The following is an 18,320-nucleotide window of genomic DNA, read 5'->3' on the forward strand; positions in this document are numbered from 1 at the left end:
ACCACTGAGCCTCTTGGGCTTGCCGATCAGAAGATCGGCGGTTCAAATCACCGCGATGGGGTGAGCTCCCGTTGCTCGGTCCCAACTCCTGCCAACCTAGCAGTTCCAAAGTGCAAATAGATAAATAGGTACCACTCTGGCGGGAAGGTAAAACGGCGTTTCTGTGTGCTGCTCTGGTTTTGGTGTTCCGTTGCACCAGAAGAGGCTTAGTTATTCTGGCCACATGACCCAGAAAAACTGTCTGCGGACAAACGTCTACTCCTTCGGCCTGTAATGCGAGATGAGCGCTGCAACCCCAGAGTCGTTTGCGACTGGACTTAACTGTCAGGGGTCCTTTACCTTTACAGTGGTGCCCCGCAAGACGAATGCCTCGCAAGACGAAAAACTCGCTAGACGAAAGGGTTTTCCATTTTTTGAGTCGTTCCACAAGACAAATTTCCCTATGGGCTTGCTTCGCAAGACGAAACGTCTTGCGAGTTCGTTTCCTTTTTCTTAAAGCCGCTAAGCCGTTAATAGCCGCTAAGCCGCTAAGCCGCTAATAGCCGTGCTTTGCAAGACGAAAAAACCACAAGATGAAGAGACTCGCGGAACGGATTAATTTCGTCTTTCGAGGCACCACTGTACCTTTTTATGTATGTATGTATGTGCGTGCACGTACACACACACAACTGAGCCAAGAATGAGGTGCTCACAGCATTAACACTCCAAAAGGTCTCACTTCTCCCTTAGTCAGTCTTAGATTCCAGCAGAAATCAAGCATGGGTCTTTGTCCAGCTTTGCGGACTGCTTTCTTGCTGCTCACATCACACGCCACAACTCTAGCTCTTGTATTCCTAACTACCAGCCAGGGATGGGGAAGGGCATCAAGCAACTTCTTTGGTTATGCCAATCATGGTCCTTATGTGGCTGGCTAATTGTTTTACAATTCCCTAGATAACGGCACTGGTTTGGTGAGCTAGGTCTTGTAGCTTGGACTCAGAGGCATTACGTAGACTGATACCCCTCTCCCCCCAAAGCTGCAACAATATAAAATAAGCAGTTTATTATTTTGAGTGTGCATGTGTGTATAAATGGATAATGATACATTATTTATAAATTTTGTTAAATAAAATAAAATAATAAATGCTGACATGTTCTAACCTCTTTTTAGCTTGTTGCTGATATTGTTTCTAAAATGATTCAAATTGTTTTTAACTGTTTTTAATGATAGTTTTAATATTTATTGTAAATTGCTTAGCGGCTTTGCTACAGTCAACATACATACATACATCATTTTATTTTTATGCTGCCTTCCACAGTTAAAACCATGCTCAAGGTGGCTTACAACATGGGGAAAAATACACAATTCAAAACACATAAACAATAAATAAAACATCAAAAAGTACACAACCAACTTGAATAATTTCCACATTATAATAATAAAAATTCAAACAAAAAACCACAAACAAAACAGCAACACCCCCCAACAAAACCACCTAAGCACCCAAAGAATTAAGTAGTATATAAATTTTATTCAGTTGTTTCTTGATGCTAAACATATACTTATTTCTGCGCCAAAAAAACCCCCAAAAAACCCCCCAGAAAAAAGCCAAATTCCAGTGTGAGGAGGGGCAGTGGGCCACTGTGTCGACTCCTCCCCACACTTTAGCTGCATATGCGTCGCCCCCCAAAAGAGAGGCAGTTCCCTGTGAACAGATTCTGATGGATTTGACCAACTTCTATTCATCAGACAGTCCTCAGGAGGGCAGGGCGCCCTCGGAGTCCGTCTCTGGGCTTGCTCTCCTGCAGAGGCTTGCCCGTGTTGCCATGGCTACCCTGCCACATTGCAAGCTGATGTGACCAGCCTGCTCTCCAGTGCCAACCCCACAACCGCCCTCAGTTGCTTTTGGGCAGCGCTTCTGGTTCCCAGGACAGTCCAGACCTAGAGCGGTGGATCTGAGGTCAGTCTTTAATTGCGTTAAATTCTGGAAGGGGAAGAGAGGGGAAACCTGGTCTCCTATTTGAAGGGTTCCAGAAGACAACTCTGTGGGAGCGTTTCCTGCAGGACTTGTGGGGGGGAGTGTGAGCAGGGATAGGCAAATCTGTCCGTTTTGGTTTCTCACACCCAGTTTCTCATTGTACCAAACTTAAATTCATTTCCCTGCACTTCCAAATCTGTTTCTGGGTGCTAGTTCTTTTTTAAAAAAATCCTCTAGAAAATTCATCAGTGCCTTAGCGTGCATTTCCCATAATATGCACCATTCTTTCCCCTAATACAGTGCATTTTGTATGTTATTTCTATGGCTACATGCATTGTTATGCACAAGTTGCTTCTGTGCATTTTCCTATGCATGATTTTTGCATTGCAGAATTCAGAGAAGCGTGAATTTTCGAGAATATCTGTGTTTCAGTTTGCATGTTGTGTGAAACTAAATAGAATCGAACTTCTCCCCCAACCCCATGAGCAAGCAGCCCCCTTAGCTAGACAGATCTGGAGTTTGGCTGCTTTAAAGTGTATATGAGACGGCATTTGATTATGAGGCCTTGTTTGCTTAAAATTTAGGATCAGAATGAATTTTAGTATATGTAGGTTTTGATCTTGGCATTGCCCCAGGTGCCTTTGGGAAGGGATTCAGTTACAAACTACATGTAAATCCAGCAGTGTGCATTTGTGGGAGGTGGAATAAATCTATATTGATGGAAGATAAGTCTATCAGTGCCTACTAACAACACTGGCTCTAAAATGGGATCAGGCACGTTCCCAGAGGACGATGGCTTGATGAGTGCCTATTTGCTATGACAATTATATATCTAGGTTTTGAGGCAGTCTACCTCTGGTGGCCAGTTGCCACTAAATTGGCCTTCCACCTTCCTGTTTGTGGGCTGCCTGGTCTCTGAGGACGTGAGATGCTAGGAGGAACAGCGCCTCCTTGGGCTCTGGAGCCAACCATAACCCAAGTGAATGGAAGCAGAACCAAAACACATTCAAAATGCTTTGGGCACACTACCTCAGCATTACGTGGCACAGTTAATTAAGTACATTCCCAATCAGCTTTCCTTGACCTGATGCCTTCCTATCGGCCTCAGCCAGGACAGCGGTTGTAACCCAGAACATCTGGAGGGCGTCAGGTTGGCAAAGGCTGATATAGATAAGAATCAGTATTTTGCATCACAATTTGGGTTTTTTAAAAAATTAAAAATTGATTGGCATTTATATTTTGTTTTTGTTTTGCAACCGGAAAAACAAAGCATTTGTCTCTATTACAGGCCAAATTCTGCAGATGTTCATCTATATAATTCTATAGAGAGTTTCCAGCATTGAATTCATTCAACCATGGGTGAGTATTTGAGTATAGGGAGCATATCAAGGTGGGGAGAAGGAGGAGGAGGACATTAGATACAGGTGTACAGGTGAGGGGACGGAGAGGATCACAATCCGTAATCCATCTCCCTGCTCATCTTCTTAACGCCAGAAGAACAATGGTTCAGGCGGATTAAATGCAGCGCCAAACACAGAGCTTCATTCTCACCTTTAAACCAGGGATGAGGAACCTGAGGCCCTCCAGATGTTGTTGGACTACAACTTCCATCATCCCCAGCTGTTGGCCATGCTGATGGGAGTTGAAGACAAGCAACATCTGGAGGGCCACAAGTTCCCTATCCAGGGGCATTTGTACGGCCACTGTAGGATACAAGATACAAGATGCTAGATTATTATTATTCTATATTTCTTTTTACTCTGCCTTATTCCCTGACGGGACTCAATGAGTCTTTGGTCTGATTCAGCTGCAGGGCTCTTCTGGTCTTAAGAGTTGCTAAGAGGCTCGTTCTTCAGGGTTCAGCTTCTTTTTGGGGGCCTCTAACTGTTAAATCTACACACAGCTTCATGGTTTGCCAGCCCCCAAGTCTTGCACCCTGTTCCACTGCTGGCTAACAAAATACTCAGAGCAGAGACCAAGAGGGAAAAGGCTGAATTGGCAGGATCTCCTGGGCAATTGGTGCCTCACAATATGGACACCCTTGCCCTTGACGTCACCCGTGATGTCACCATGACCTTATAAAGTCTGGGCAAAATAACTTAGCCAAAGGATGCTTCAAGGAACAGAGGCAAGTCCCTGGGTGGAAGAGGCAGTGGACCAACAGGGCTGTCCGAGAGAATAACATCAATGTAAACATCCACCTGCTATCTGGCCATAGGAATAGGACTATTAAGGTAACTCATTTATTGTTTGAAAAATGCATATACCCCAATTGAAATATGTTTCCAAGGTGGCTCATGTGAGGTAGGGGCGAGGTCATTGTTAAGCTCTTATTTAATATATGGCAGGGTTAGCTGCTTTGTAGGCCCAGAACAAGAGGCTGTTTACCGAAGAACAAGTTAACAAACAAATCCATAGGAAAAGGAAAGTAACTACCAGAGCAAGCTGAAAGGGTAGAGACTTGGCTCCAACTCATAGTAAAGGGGGACAATGTTTAGGTTTATCACTTCCGATTACTACAATAATCTGTTGCACAGAATAGGTTCTTTAAAAGCTGCCTTATACTCATCTAGCCAGAGCCGGCCCTACCATTAGGCTGCCTCAGGCAGCTGGTTTTACGGTTCACAAAAGGGCAGCACATTGTTAGTGGAAGAAGCACTTGTAGGATTTTCTGCCTTGGGTGCAAACTTAACTTGAATGGCTTTGGACACTGTGCACCTTGAATTGGCGTTGTGTGTGTGATTTGTTGCTTCCCTTCAGATGCAGCCCTTATCCTGCATCTACCTCAGGATCGTCTACACTGACCAGTAGCAACTCCCCAGAGTTTCAGGAAGGGGGATTTCATGCAAATCAGGTGCATTTCATGCAAATCAGATTTCATGCAAATCAGGTGCATGTAAATCAGGTGCATTACCAGCTGGGTGCAGTGACACAGGAAACAGGTGTGACGTCATCGTATCCTTAAAATAGTCACACCTAGTATTTTCCACAATAAGGCAGAGGTTTACTCTGACAGTATAATTTGCAAGGAGAGAGAGAGATTTAAAGTTGTCTGGAATGTATACTTTCTGCCTTGGAAACCTTGCCCTCCAGTCCTAAATGTGTGTGCCTGCTGATGGATGTTGGGTGATGGAAGAGAACTCTGCACATGCTCAGAGGTGTTTTTCTTCTGACAAGTTTTAAAGCATTTCTCGGGCGCAGGGAAATAATATGTTTCCTGTGAACTCATTTCACCTGCAGTCAATCAGCTTGCTCTCTTCATTGCTCCAACTGTCCGACGACTTTATTTCATTTTTTATAATTTGGTTGCTGTGCAGTTATTGTTGCTTTAATGTTCTCTTTTATTACCTTTGCTTGTTTAGCCTGGTATTTAATTTATGAGAAGCTCCACTCTCAGATCAGCAACCAGATGACGCAGGTGATAAAAAAAACTGCTTGTAAAAAAAGGAAGTCAGTCAGTCATCCTGCAGAACCCATGGCTATGAAAACTGTCTCTCTAATTGTATTTCAGATATCCCTAAGTTTTTATTTGTCCCCTTCCAGGCAAGGAAAGTATGCCCATTGTTAAGTATCCCAGGACAGTTGACCCTCTTTGGTATGAATGGGATAGGAAGGCCCAGAAATGTGGATTAAGGCACACCGTTTACGCGGTCAATGGCGATCGGTACACTGGCGAATGGCTGGACAACCTAAAACACGGTAAGGACAATCCGGAGCAAGAATAGTAGAATATGTTGCAGGATATTCCAGGCAAAAAAACAGCAGCCTGGAGAGGCCCAGCGATTCCCTCAAATAAAAAAGTCTACAGTTTGTCTGAGACTGCATGCAAGAGGACTTAATTAGTATCCACACAAACTATTCCAGGAGGCTGCAAGGGCAGCTGGGAGAGAAACACAAGGCTGTTCCTTCATATTTTGCAAATGTAAAAACTAGCCTCAGGTTGGATCCCTCTCCAATGCATGTTGATGCAAGCAGGTCCCTTGTGAGCAGGGGCGGAGGAAGGGGGGTGCGGTGTGGGTGGGTCACCCCGGGTGTCACCACTGAGGAGGTGACAAAATGCTGGGCGGCACTTACTGTGGGGCCTTGCAGCGCGCCCGAGCCATGCGACTCTCCTGGGAGTGACGCAGTGGCTTGGGCGCCCGCAGGCTCTGCGCTAACCCCAAACGGTCCGCCTAATGACTCCCCCCTTAGCTGTAGGGCGGTTGAGTGGGAGGAGGCAGGCAGACTCCTTGGAGGCCCCACGGAGCATCCTGCCCCGGCTGGCCCCCCTGCAGGCGGCTGGCCTCGCCCCTTTGCGCAGGGCACAGGTGCCTCCCCAGGTGCCTGAACAGCTTGTTCCGCTGCTGCTTGGGAGAAGACATGTAAAGAGATCAACCTTTAAATGAGTAAAGCCAGAGCATGAAAACAACCCCCCTCACTTGCAATCTGCTATTCACAACAGGTAAATTGCTTCTGAAAAAGAGGATGTGATTAACTGCCATGGCTAATAATAATAATAATAATAATAATAATTTATTATTTATACCCCGGCCTTCTGGCTGGGCTTCCCCAGCCACTCTGGGCAGCGTTCAACAAAATACAGTGGTACCTCGGGTTACATACGCTTCAGGTTACAGACTCCGCTAACCCAGAAATAGTACCTCAGGTTAAGAACTTTGCTTCAGGATGAGAACAGAAATCGTGCTCCGGCGGCGTGGTGGCAGCAGGAGGCCCCATTAGCTAAAGTGGTGCTTCAGGTTAAGAACAGTTTCAGGTTAAGAACGGACCTCCGGAACAAATTAAGTACTTAACCCGAGGTTCCACTGTATTAAAATACAGTAATGCATCAAACATTAAAAGCTTCCCTAGCTGCTAATAGACCTAGCAGGGAGTCATCGGCCTTTTTAGCTCCGAGCAAGTGCTGCGGGTGCCGTCCCCGCAAGCAACTTCTCTTCCCTCTCGCTTGCCTCACTCCCCTTTCCTGACTGAGAGGCCAAGGAACATACACGCTTGTGCGCGCACACTTTGCTTTCCCAAGGGATAGACATAAACAGATCAGTAGAATCGATCTGACCCCTGAAGAGCACATAGAACTGAAAGAGGAAGTGTGGAAGAGAGACGCTCTTCCAACCTCCTCCTTCAGCACTAGGTAACTTTTCAAGAGAGAGAAAGGTACCGTCAACCACCTTGAGGCCAAGGGGGCAGTAAGATAGGCTCAAAACCTTAGCAGGTGTCAGGGCAGCGGCTCTCAATTTTTTTTCTCTGGACCACACTTTCAGAATAAAAATTTACTCGTGCCACACCAATCTTTTTATTGATAAGATATACCATGGAAAACAAAAAGAAACAACTCCTAGCAGTGCTAGGAGTGCAGAGCACAACTGCGTTATAAAATGATCACGAGACACCCAGAAAGTATAAAACATGAATCATTCCCAAAATACAATTATAAACGAGCCTCTTACATACATACCTTAAATATGTACATGAACTCAGTGAGAGGTGTAAGCTTGCCGTATCACTTGATGATCTCACTCCCGTTTTGAAAAGATATCTGTCCATATTCTGCAAATAAATAAAATAACAAGTTGATACTGTACTATGCGACACTGAAATTCTTGAATGTTCATTTGCTTGTCCTGGAATCTTCCAGCCACACTTGCCACCCTCTCCGGCTGCCACACCAGTGCTGTGCATTGCGCCCCTTGAGAACCACAGGGTCAGGGGAAGAAGACCTCAAGGGCGCCATCACACGCCTGGGACACTGCACTGGTGACCCCTTTCCTATGTCCAGCCTTTGTAAATCATTTTTCTTTTTCTTTTTACAATCAAGCGGTATATAAATTTTATGAAATGAATGAATGAATGAATAAATAAATAAATAAATATAATGCAGCGATGTTGAGGACAACCTCCTCTGTAGGTGGGCGATTTGGGCTCACAGCAGTCTTCCATGGATTTGCTTCATACACTTCTCTCAGGACTAGATAACTATTCATTTATCTAGTTTGGAAACGATTGGCTCAAGTAAATTAAAACCATAATGCACGGGCAGTTTTATTGGTTACGAGAGAAAGTCTGTGCTACCAGTTCCTGCCTTTTGTCCCCATGGCCAGGCAAGGGCACGCAGACATGGAAGAGGACAGGGGCCATCTACAGCGGAGACTGGAAATTTGGAAAACGGGATGGATATGGGACATACAGCCTCCCTGATCCCATCACAAAAGACTACAAGAAAGTGTACTCGGGTTGGTGGAAGAATGACAAAATGTGGGTAAGTCGTGCTCTTTTGCAATGGTGTATGCGAATGTATGCCTTTAAAAGTGAGCCAAGGGCCAGAATCTGATCAGCATTAATATCCGAAATAGGGGGTGGGGGGGAATTGCCAAAGCTCTGAGCTGCTGCATTCTTCTGCCTGTTACAATAGACTCCTGCTGAAATTCACTAAGTGCCTTGTTCCTTTTTCTGAGGTGAAAATTTAAAGCTCTGTTGCCTCCCCCCTTCAAATGGTGTGCGCACACTGCGTCATGTGATGGATTATGTGGGGCACGGCTTAACAACCTCCCCCAATATTTTATTTAAGTTGGCACACCCGCTTTTAATTCCAGGAGCCTCATGGCTTCCTTAATTCTGTTCCCGTCTCTGAGTGTCAGGAAAGAGGGCAGGCCATGAGGGGAGTGAACACAGCCAGGTACCTCTGTATACTTTGTCCTCACACTTTGGGAGGTGGTGTGGATTCAGCCCAGAAAGTAGGGGTGGAGGAGAAATTCATAGAATCATAGATGGAAGGCACCCCAAGTTCATCTAGTCCAACCCTCAGCAATGCTGGAATCTCAACTAAAGCATCCTTGGCAGACGACCATCCAACCTATGCTGGAAAACCTCCCAGGAAAGAGAGTCCAACACCTTCTGAGGGAGCCCACTTCGCTGCTGAATGGCTCTTACCATCGGAAAGTTCTTCCTGGTGTTTAGTCAGAATCTCCTTTCATGTAACTTGAAGCTTTTGGTTTCGGTCCTAGCCTCTGGAACAGGGCAGCCATTTAGATATAATAATAATAATAATAATAATAATAATAATAATAATAATAATAATTTTTTATTTATATCCCGCCCTCCCCAGCCAAAGCCAGGCTCAGGGCGGCCAACAACAATAAAATAATACAACATTCTATGTGAAGAAGGCCATCCTATCTCCTCTCAGCCTCCTCTTTTCCAGGCTAAACAGACCCAGCTCCTTCAACCGCTCCTCATGAGACTTGATTTCCAGACCCCTGATCACCCTCCTCTGCATATGTTCCATCTTGTCAATATCCTCCTTCAATTGTGGTGCTCAGAAATTCAAACCATTTCGGATTTAAAGGTGAACCCAGCTAGCTTGCACTTTCCAAAACAATTTGTTGAACCGCAACCCAGGCATCCTTCAAAATCTGTACTTCCCCTAAGGTTGCAGTGCAGTTCTCCAGCCCACTAGTGTCCACAAACACACATATACCGTATTTTTTGCTCTATAAGATGCACCAGACCACAAGACGCACCTAGTTTTTAGAGGAGGAAAACAAGAAAAAAAATATTCTGAATCTCAGAAGCCAGCGATCCCTCTTGCTGTTCTGGCTTCTGGGATAACTGCGCAGCCTGCATTCGCTCCATAAGACGCACACACATTTCCCCTTACTTTTTAGGAGGGAAAAAGTGAGTCTTATAGAGCAAAAAATACGGTACTTGTGTGCGTAAAGATGTGTCTATTGGTGAAGACAGCATTATAGCAAGGAAAAAAAAATCTGTTAGGCAAACTTGCATACAAAAAGGTGAGTTTTATGAGGACATTAAAAAAACAACAACCACAAAGTTGGCATGGAGAAATGAGAAGCTGAGATTGACAAAAATTGACAGATTTGTCCTGCTTCCAGAAGTGGGGCGGGGAGCAAATCAAATGGGCATCAGCAACAAGTATTGACTTTTTAAAGAAAGTTAAACATTTTAAAGAGAAAGCTTGCTGTTGTGATCATCCACATGAATATCTTTTGATTTTAGGGATACGGAATAAAATTTTACTCAGATATGGAGTATTACGAAGGGGAATGGGCCGTTGGGAAGAGAAGCGGCTGGGGCCGGATGTACTACAAGGACGGCTCCATCTATGAAGGCCAGTGGTCTGAGGACAAGCCAAGCGGGCAAGGCATGTTCCGCTTGAGTAAGTACCGCCCTGCTGCGTCCATGATGCTTGAGAGGTCTGGTCCTCTATGCCTTTGGGCAGTGGTTAGAACAGGCCCCAGCCCTTCCCACCCCCCAGAACAGAACTTGGGGCACGTTAAGGCTGGCCAGATGGTGCCACTGCGGACATTCTCAGCTCTCTTTGCTCAGATAGACTGCTGCTGCCGCTGCTGCTCAAAAGGTGGCCTGCGCAATGACAACAACACAACGGCTTGTTGCTGTCTGTGCCACATATCTCCATTCACCCTGCCTCAGCTCACACCAGTAGTCTATTGAAGACTTAATGGGTTTTAGTGGTTTCATGAACAGGGCCCCTGCGCACAGAGGCAAAAATCACATAAGTTGGGAGCACCCTGGAGGATGCGCAGAAAAGTGGGGGCGATGGCTGTGCTACCCCGCACATCGGTGTAAAAAACAACAACACCCCTGCTGAGCTCCCACTCTCTTTGGGGCTTCCTCCACCCTCACTGACACCCTCTTCAGGCTCTGGGGAAATTTATGTTTCCTGTCCCCACGTGTATATGCAGTCACATGTGTGTCGATCAAACGTCAGTGGGAGACACCCGTAAAACCCAAACTCTCCTTGCCATGCCATTCTGGCTAAGGCTCTGATGGGAGAACTTTTCCAGTCTGGGGGCCACACTACCCCCTTCTGGGTGGCATCCTGAGGGTCACAGGGCAAAGTGGGCGGAGCGGCAAATGTAAGTTTTTGCCTTTGCACAGTAAGCCAGTTTCTCCAGCTGCTCTTCCGTCCAGGGAGGCCGGAGTTCATGGATGTATTCCAGCCAGGCAAAAATGTTTGGGGCCAGTGAGGGAGCAAGGCCTGGGGAGAATCCCAAGGGCAAGAGATCAAGGCCTGGAGAGGCGCATTGGTCTCCTGGGCCAGAGGTTGCAAGCCCTGCGCTACCACCTTGAAAGCATGCTGTGCTTGGCTGAGCCAATGTGGTGTTGGGGTTAGCAGGCTGGACTAATTAGAGCCATCAAGACCTGGGGTCAAATCCCACTAAGTCATAACAAAGGTAGCTTGGGACCTCTGGGTCGATTGCTCCTTCTCATCTTAACCCCATCTCTCAGGGTTGTTGTGCAGGTAGAATGTGGGACAGACCCATATATGCTTTACTGACCTCCTGAGAGGAAAGGGAGGATTAAAATGTCCTTAAAAATTATTATTGTGCCATGCTGAGCAATCACATAATTTACCGCTGTTTTAATAGCTGGCGGTATGTTTACACGAACTGTTAAAGCAACAGTTTGGTAGTCCTGCCCAGGTTATGCTGAGGGCAGGTACACTTAATTACACGGCTGTCCAGGATCTGTTTGTATCTAACTTCCAGCATCAGGAAATTGGTGAGATTTAGAGTCTTGGTGGTTATCTAGAAATGTCTTTAGTTTCTAAAAGGACAGGTAATGACTGTGCCTTGACAGATTTCCGGAGGATTCAGAATTGATATCACTTTACCTGAAACACATAAAGGTGACACTTCCTCAGCAGAGGTGCAAATTCACTTTGCATGTGCTCAGAGGTGCTCTTGTTATAATATCACCTATTCCAATACTGAGGCAAGGCATTGAAAAGAAGATTATGGGGTTAAAATTAATACCTGCTGGGATGTTCTGGGTGTTACGAATATGATGGATTTTAAATCACCACTGCCACCACCACAAATAATTGGTCCTCCAGAGACATTGCCCAATTGATCATGAACTGGCTGGATTTTTCCTAAGGGTAAAATTAGCTAATTAATAGATTATTATTTTCCTGCACCTGCGGGTTTAATATAGTCAGCTCTGTAACTGGAAATTTTGCAAGGCAGGGGGTAAATGCGTCTTCTGTTAGGTTCGCGATGGACAACCATCCAAGATCAAATAGCTGGTACTGGCTGCTTGCCCAGAAAGGGTAAACTGAAACGTAGGATTCGTGCAGTTTTGCTGGCTCCTCCTTTTCTTGCAAAAGGATTTAAGAGAGTTAACCACAGCATCCAAACAGTGAAGGGCACAGCTTGGTGGGGCCCTTGCGACGGACATGTGCTGCCCCATTGATGGAATTCCTTCCCCAGATAAATTTGCCTGGCACCCACATGAATATATTTCCGGTACCAGGCAAATGCTTTTCTTTCTCCACCCTTAATGTTTTCATAAACTGTCTTGGAAGCATCACCAAAGAGCAGTATATGAATCCTTCCGAATAAGCAAAGAGGGAGGGAGCTCCTGCTCTCCAGTCTGTTCTCAGAACTGCCCCATCCAGAATTCCACCATACCTAGGAGCTTGTGAGCAAAAGGGCTTCTCTGCAGTCCGAGTTGCCTCCTGACCATTGAGTCAGAAGCAGGTTCTGTCCTGTCCATTTCAGCGGGGTATTTACTTCCAAGAAAAAAGCACACCAAGAACTCAGGCCGACAGGGCCCTGTTTCGATGTATTCACCTTCATCAGCTAATTTTTAAAGGATTGTGTAAGTCTGAAGACTTTTGGATAAATATATCCTGTTATTTTCCACGTTTCTCAGGGATAACAACTACGTGTGGGTAGATCAACATGTATCTTGAGCTTTTCTGTGCGTTTTCAATTTGGAAGCCAGGCACGAAGTGCTTCAGGGGCAAAGTCTACAGCCACAATGACCTGCCCCAGTGGGGGGGGGGGGGGCAAACTAGACCGTGATAGAACCATTTGTTAGGAGATGCTGCAGGGCCTTGTGAAAACACAAGCCAGCTTCTCTCTCTCTCTCTCTCTCTCTCTCTGTGTGTGTGTGTGTGTGTGTGAGAATCCCACAAAAATCTCTGTGTCAATTGCAGAAAATGAAAACCGGTATGAAGGCTCCTGGAAGGACGGGAAGAGACACGGTCCAGGAAAGTTCATCTACTTGGACACGGGGCAACTTTATGAAGGCTACTGGGTGGCAGACATTCCCCGTTGTGGAACCATGATTGATTTTGGCCGCGACGAAGCCCCTGCACCAACTCAGTATCCCATCCCAAAGGTAATCTCTAGGTTACAGGCTCCCCGCAGGCCCAAAGGCCAGAACGTGCGTAAGGGTGGGTTCCACTGTCTCTTCCTGCAAGCCAACACCTGAGCAGAGAGGGAAGAGCAATTTTAGTCTGTGCTCCAGCTGCCCCAGGACTTGCCCACCTCAGCTTCTTTGGCCTCTTAAGCATGGAGAGTGCAAATAGCTGGATGTGGGGAAGCTTTTCTGGTGAAGGGCAGTGGACCCACAGGAAAAGTCAGCTGATGGTGGGAGCCAAAAGTAGGCTGGGTCAGAAGCAAAGTAGATGGGAGTCTGCAGCCAGGTAGGGCAGGATGACCCAAAGGGAGCAGAGAAGCAGCTTTTTCTAAACAAACTAATTGTCTTTTCCAGTCTATTGAATTTTTTAAAAAACAAACAAAGATCAGAATCTGATGCTTATTCGTGTAATAATCTTATGTAAATCACTTTCTGAGACAGTATATAAGTGCTGTAAATGAATGAAGGAATGAAGTGGGGGAAAACCCATCCATTCGTTTCTATGGCAACAGAACTCACTTTTTAAAGATGCGAATGGGGGATACTTACCTGTGAGCACCTAAGGCCACTACCTTAACAAAAGAACTGGGCTGTCCAGTGCAGCAAGCGTCCTCCTATAGATTCTAGCCTCCCACAGGCATGGAAGGGACCCACAGGAGTCATCCTGACCCCCCCAAAAAACCTGTAACAATCTATATGTGTGTGTGAAAGACAGGGAGAGTGTGCTGTAACTCTGTGTGGTGCATGTGTTTGTATTAGTAACAATGGGGTGAGGTGGGGGAATAGAGGGGTGTGCATTTTTTTCTCCTTTTGCCGGGTGTGTGTGTTTTATTGCTATTTTGCCACACCCGCTTTTGCTCTGCAAACCATTGCCATGCAGCTCCCAGAAGGTGGCCAGTTTTCAGTCTGGCCTTGTGGCTGAAACTGATTCCCCATCCCTGGAATGGGGCTTAAAAGGCTATGTGGGGAGCTGGAAGGTTGCCAGTTTAAGTATTGACCAGGAGGACTTGCAGTGCTTCCATAGGCTAGCCCCTCTTTCTTCCCCTGGCATTTCCCACCCTCATTCTGTTTGAAGAGCAGTAAGAGGACTGTCCTGTATTTGGAGTTATCCTCTGTTTGAAGGGTTGCTCAGTCTGAGTCCAGTTTAAAGGCAGAAAGTACTATGGAGCCCCAGGGTCCCATCAGCAGAGAGCAGACTGGTCCGCCTCTCCCAGCCACAGCCTTCCCCACTATGCAGAAAGGCATTGCTATTTCTATTTAGAGTGCAGTAATTATTTTATTACTGTGGCCTAATTATTTTATTTTATTATTTCAGTAGTAATTATTTTTTTACTGTGGTCTAAACCACAGAGCCTAGGGCTTGCTGATCAGAAGGTCGGCGGTTCAAATCCCCACGACGGGCTGAGCTCCTGTTGCTTGGTCCCAGCTCCTGCCAACCTAGCAGTTCGAAAGCACGTCAAAGTGCAAGTAGATAAATAGGTACCGCTCCGGTGGGAAGGTAAACAGCGTTTCCATGCGCTGCTCTGGTTCTCCAGAAGCAGCTTAGTCATGCTGGCCACATGACCTGGAAGCTGTACGCCGGCTCCCTCGGCCTACAGAGTGAGATGAGCGCCACAACCCCAGAGTCGTCCATGACTGGACTTAATGGTCAGGGGTCCCTTTACCTAATTATTTCTAAGTTGGCATCTGTATATTTAAATTAGCATATGAAAGTTTTATGCAAATCTGTCTCCCTTTTTGATTGTTTTTTGGCAATGTATTAAATTGCAAAAAAAAAACCCCATGTTTTTTTCAGGTTGAACTAGCGGACCCAGAGGGTGTGTTGGAAAATGCTATTGTGTTGCTAGAAAATGCTGAAGAAGCGAATTCTCAGCCTCAGAAGGAACGATGACGGCTGACAATCCTGCCCTCCAAAGCTGGGGTTCCTTCCCGTTGAAGGCTGAGCAGCAATGTACAAAGAGTTCTTTCCCAAGAGATTCCCAAGTATTCCCATTGCGATCCCTTCTCTGTTCCTGGTTATGCAAGAGCCCCTTTGCTCGCTAGTTTAGCAGCTGCAGCAACACAGAGGGAAGAGGGACATGGTAGAGACCTTGTGAGTTCAAAAATACAAGATACCGCACATTTCTTTGCAAGTTGCTTACTCTGGGTTCTTGAAGCAGCGAGTTGCCCTTTGCACTTCCCAGAGCCGGTCCTGATGTTAGTGGCACACACCTCAGATGGCAGGTGCTGAGGGGAGAAGAGGGGCTTGAATATCTCCAAGGAAGGAGGGTCTGTAATTCCTTCCTGAGTGAAGCTCTGGCACAAACTGGGGATACAAAGCAAAGGGAAGATTTGGGGTGATGACTGCAATTCTCTCCTCTTCCTGAATTCAGAAAAGCTTCTGTCTTATTTTGAACCACCTTTTTGTACCATCAAGGAGAGAGGCTTTGAAACTGGGGATAAATATGATTGACACTGTAGCCTGTAACCCACCACAGCAGGGGGGTGGGGGTGGCAAAAAGAGTGACAGCCACAAAAGGCACAAATTGTGTTGTCAAGGAGAGATGTCTAAAAGAGTCCCTGATAGATTCTCTCCATCATGATCGCTTCTTATTTCAAGACTCTCTAAAATACACATTTTGAACCAAAGCTATTCATAGTATCACGTTCTCCCTTCTCCAGTTAAGGAAACCTTCACAGAAAAGGAAGAAGGAAAAAGAGAGAGAAATCTTCGGAAGCCAATGACGTATCTTCATTAGAAGCAAACGAACTTGCTTAATTTGCTAGTGTGCAGGTTGACACCAATCAACAGATACAGCTGTAGGCTCCATCGGAACGGTTCTGGCACCAGCAAGACAGCTTCTTATTGCTGTTAGCATAATGTTAGCAAGAGAATTTCCCCCCAACTTGGTCCCCCCCCCCAATATGTTTTGGACTACAGCTCCCCTCAGCCCAACATCAGGAGGGGCACAGACTCTTCCCCCTTGGTCAACAACCTGCCCACTGCTAACTTAAAATGGAGTCATAATACACACACCTGTCTTTTTGTGTGAGGATGTTGCTATTTTTAAAACGTTTTATTGTTTTCAATTTTACAAAATTTGAACATTGACATTTACCAAATCACAAACCATACATCTAACATCAACTTCCCTCCCACCCCCCTTCCATAGTTTGTTTTAATTACCTTTTACTGCTGCATATTGGGGTTATTCCATATCCCCCCCCCCCCGTTTTATCTCAATCTCCTTTATACTGCTGAATTTAATCTTGCTAACATCCTGATTTGTTTACAATAGTTTTTTCAAATATTCTACAATTTCCCCCCCAATCTTCCTTAAAAGATTTTTCTTCCTGGTCTCTTATTCTACTAGTTAAACTAGCCATTGCTGCAAATTATTCTGAAGGGGGACACATAACTCTATACCCTCAAGCATCTCTCTGATGAAAACAGGAACATCCTAAGGAAAAACGGGACATTCCAGGATCAAATCAGAAACTGGGGTGGCTTCTATAAATCCAGGACTGGCCCTGGAAAATAGGGACACTTGGAGGGTCTGCAAATAGAACTCCTCATTTAGACTGTAATCTCCTCAGGGCAGAGACCTGCCACACTTTCCTCCCCTTTTGGCTGATGTAAACTAACACTAGCTTGGTTCATACAGAAAAACAAGCCATGATCTAGTGTTACAAGAATGAGCTTTCAAGGGAATGGTGGGCTTCTTTCTCCCCTCCCCTCCTGGACCCCAACCCTGCCACACCTGGTTTGAGGCAAGTCATATGCTTGTCAAAACTGGGAAACTGGTTTGTGATCCTGAGAAACCAGGAACGAAATTTAGAATGAATCCCTGGCCTGCCATGATGTCTGAATATGACTGTTCAGCCTTGGGTTTTTATCCCAGTTTAAAGCACCCTGCACAGGGTTTTTTTAAAAAATTATATGTTTAATTTATTTTTATTAAATATTTTCTTGGTTTACAAAAGTACATGCCTTGTCTCTTTTTTTCAGGTTGTACAGTTTCTTACAAATAAGTTACATTTGTTGTGAGACATTAGTGTAAAGTATAAGGTTGGGAAAGAAGGGGAGGAGAGGAGGGGGGAGGCTTATTTTTTTATATCAGGGGTCAGTAAACTTTTTCAGCAGGGGGCCGGTCCACTGCCCCTCTGACCTTGTGGGGGGCCGGACTTTATTTTGAAGGGGAAAAAATATATGAACGAATTCCTATGCCCCACAAATAATCCAGAGATGCATTTTAAATAAAAGCACACATTCTACTCATGTGAAAACACGCTGATTCCTGGACCGTCCGCAGGCCGGATTGAGAAGGCGATTGGGCCAGTTCTGGCCCCCAGGCCTTAGTTTGCCTACCCATGTTTTATATAGTGTGTGTGTGTGGGGGGGGTTGTGTTAGTGTCAACTGGGTAGGTTCTCTTTCTATTTGTTTACAGTGGTACCTCGGGTTAAGAACTTAATTCGTTCCGGAGGTCCGTTCTTAACCTGAAACTGTTCTTAACCTGAAGCACCACTTTAGCTAATGGGGCCTCCTGCTGCCGCCGCGCCGCCGGAGCACAATTTCTGTTCTCATCCTGAAGCAAAGTTCTTAACCGGAGGTACTATTTCTGCGTTAGTGGAGTCTGTAACCTGAAGCGTATGTAACCTGAGGTACCAATGTATTACAGTTCGTTGGCAGAGGGAGGGATTGGGGCCCCAGGGTGTCGTTGGTTGCAGTGGGGTTTATTTGCATTGGGGGGGGGCTTGTTGGGTCAGGTAAGCCAGATTGATTCGTATACTGTCAGTGGGTTCCTATTGTTGTCTTGTTGGGCAAGATTGGAGCCATACTGGGGTGAAGGCATCCTCTTCTATTTGTTCCTGTGTCATTTTCAGTTTCTTGGTTAGTTTTTCTAGTAGGGCTGTTTCCCATACAGTTTGGTACCACTGGTCCATGCTTACTCCTGACAGGTCTCTCCAGTGTCTGGCTATGAGGCTTCTGGCTGCTGAGAGTAGGTGGATTATGAGCTCTGTATAATGTGAATGGCCATTACAATCTTGGAAGGTGTTGAGTAGGGCCAGTCCTGGGGTGACTTCTAATACCCATTTAGTTAATTTGCAAGCACCCTGCACAATTGATGATGATGTACAAAGCAGCAGAAATTCTTCCTCCGTTGTTGAGCTGCTGGACATTATGAGCCCCAAAAAGA

The 18,320-nt window shown here is 45.7% G+C and overlaps 2 protein-coding genes and 1 long non-coding RNA gene across 4 annotated transcripts in view; 1 reads left to right on the plus strand and 2 right to left on the minus strand.

Moving 5' to 3' along the window:
* Positions 1 to 18,320, minus strand: part of LOC308465401 (uncharacterized protein) — a 321,144-nt gene that overhangs the window by 159,439 nt on the left and 143,385 nt on the right. The gene's annotated exons all lie outside the window — the stretch shown is intronic.
* On the plus strand, positions 4,034 to 15,274 carry MORN3 (MORN repeat containing 3). Its single transcript, XM_080985421.1, has 6 exons — positions 4,034 to 4,192; positions 5,502 to 5,657; positions 8,054 to 8,211; positions 9,969 to 10,128; positions 12,937 to 13,121; positions 14,938 to 15,274. The coding sequence occupies exons 2-6, from the start codon at positions 5,513 to 5,515 to the stop codon at positions 15,031 to 15,033; spliced, it is 744 nt and encodes a 247-aa protein (XP_080841547.1). The 5' UTR covers positions 4,034 to 4,192; positions 5,502 to 5,512; the 3' UTR covers positions 15,034 to 15,274.
* LOC308465416 overlaps positions 17,752 to 18,320 on the minus strand; it is a 28,347-nt gene continuing 27,778 nt past the window's right edge. Inside the window, exon 3 of the long non-coding RNA XR_013980411.1 lies at positions 17,752 to 17,779. This is a non-coding gene — a long non-coding RNA (uncharacterized lncRNA). The remainder of the gene's footprint in view (positions 17,780 to 18,320) is intronic.

This window comes from Podarcis pityusensis, assembly GCF_964106645.2.
Source record: "Podarcis pityusensis genome assembly, chromosome: 16".
Classification (NCBI taxonomy): domain Eukaryota; kingdom Metazoa; phylum Chordata; class Lepidosauria; order Squamata; family Lacertidae; genus Podarcis; species Podarcis pityusensis.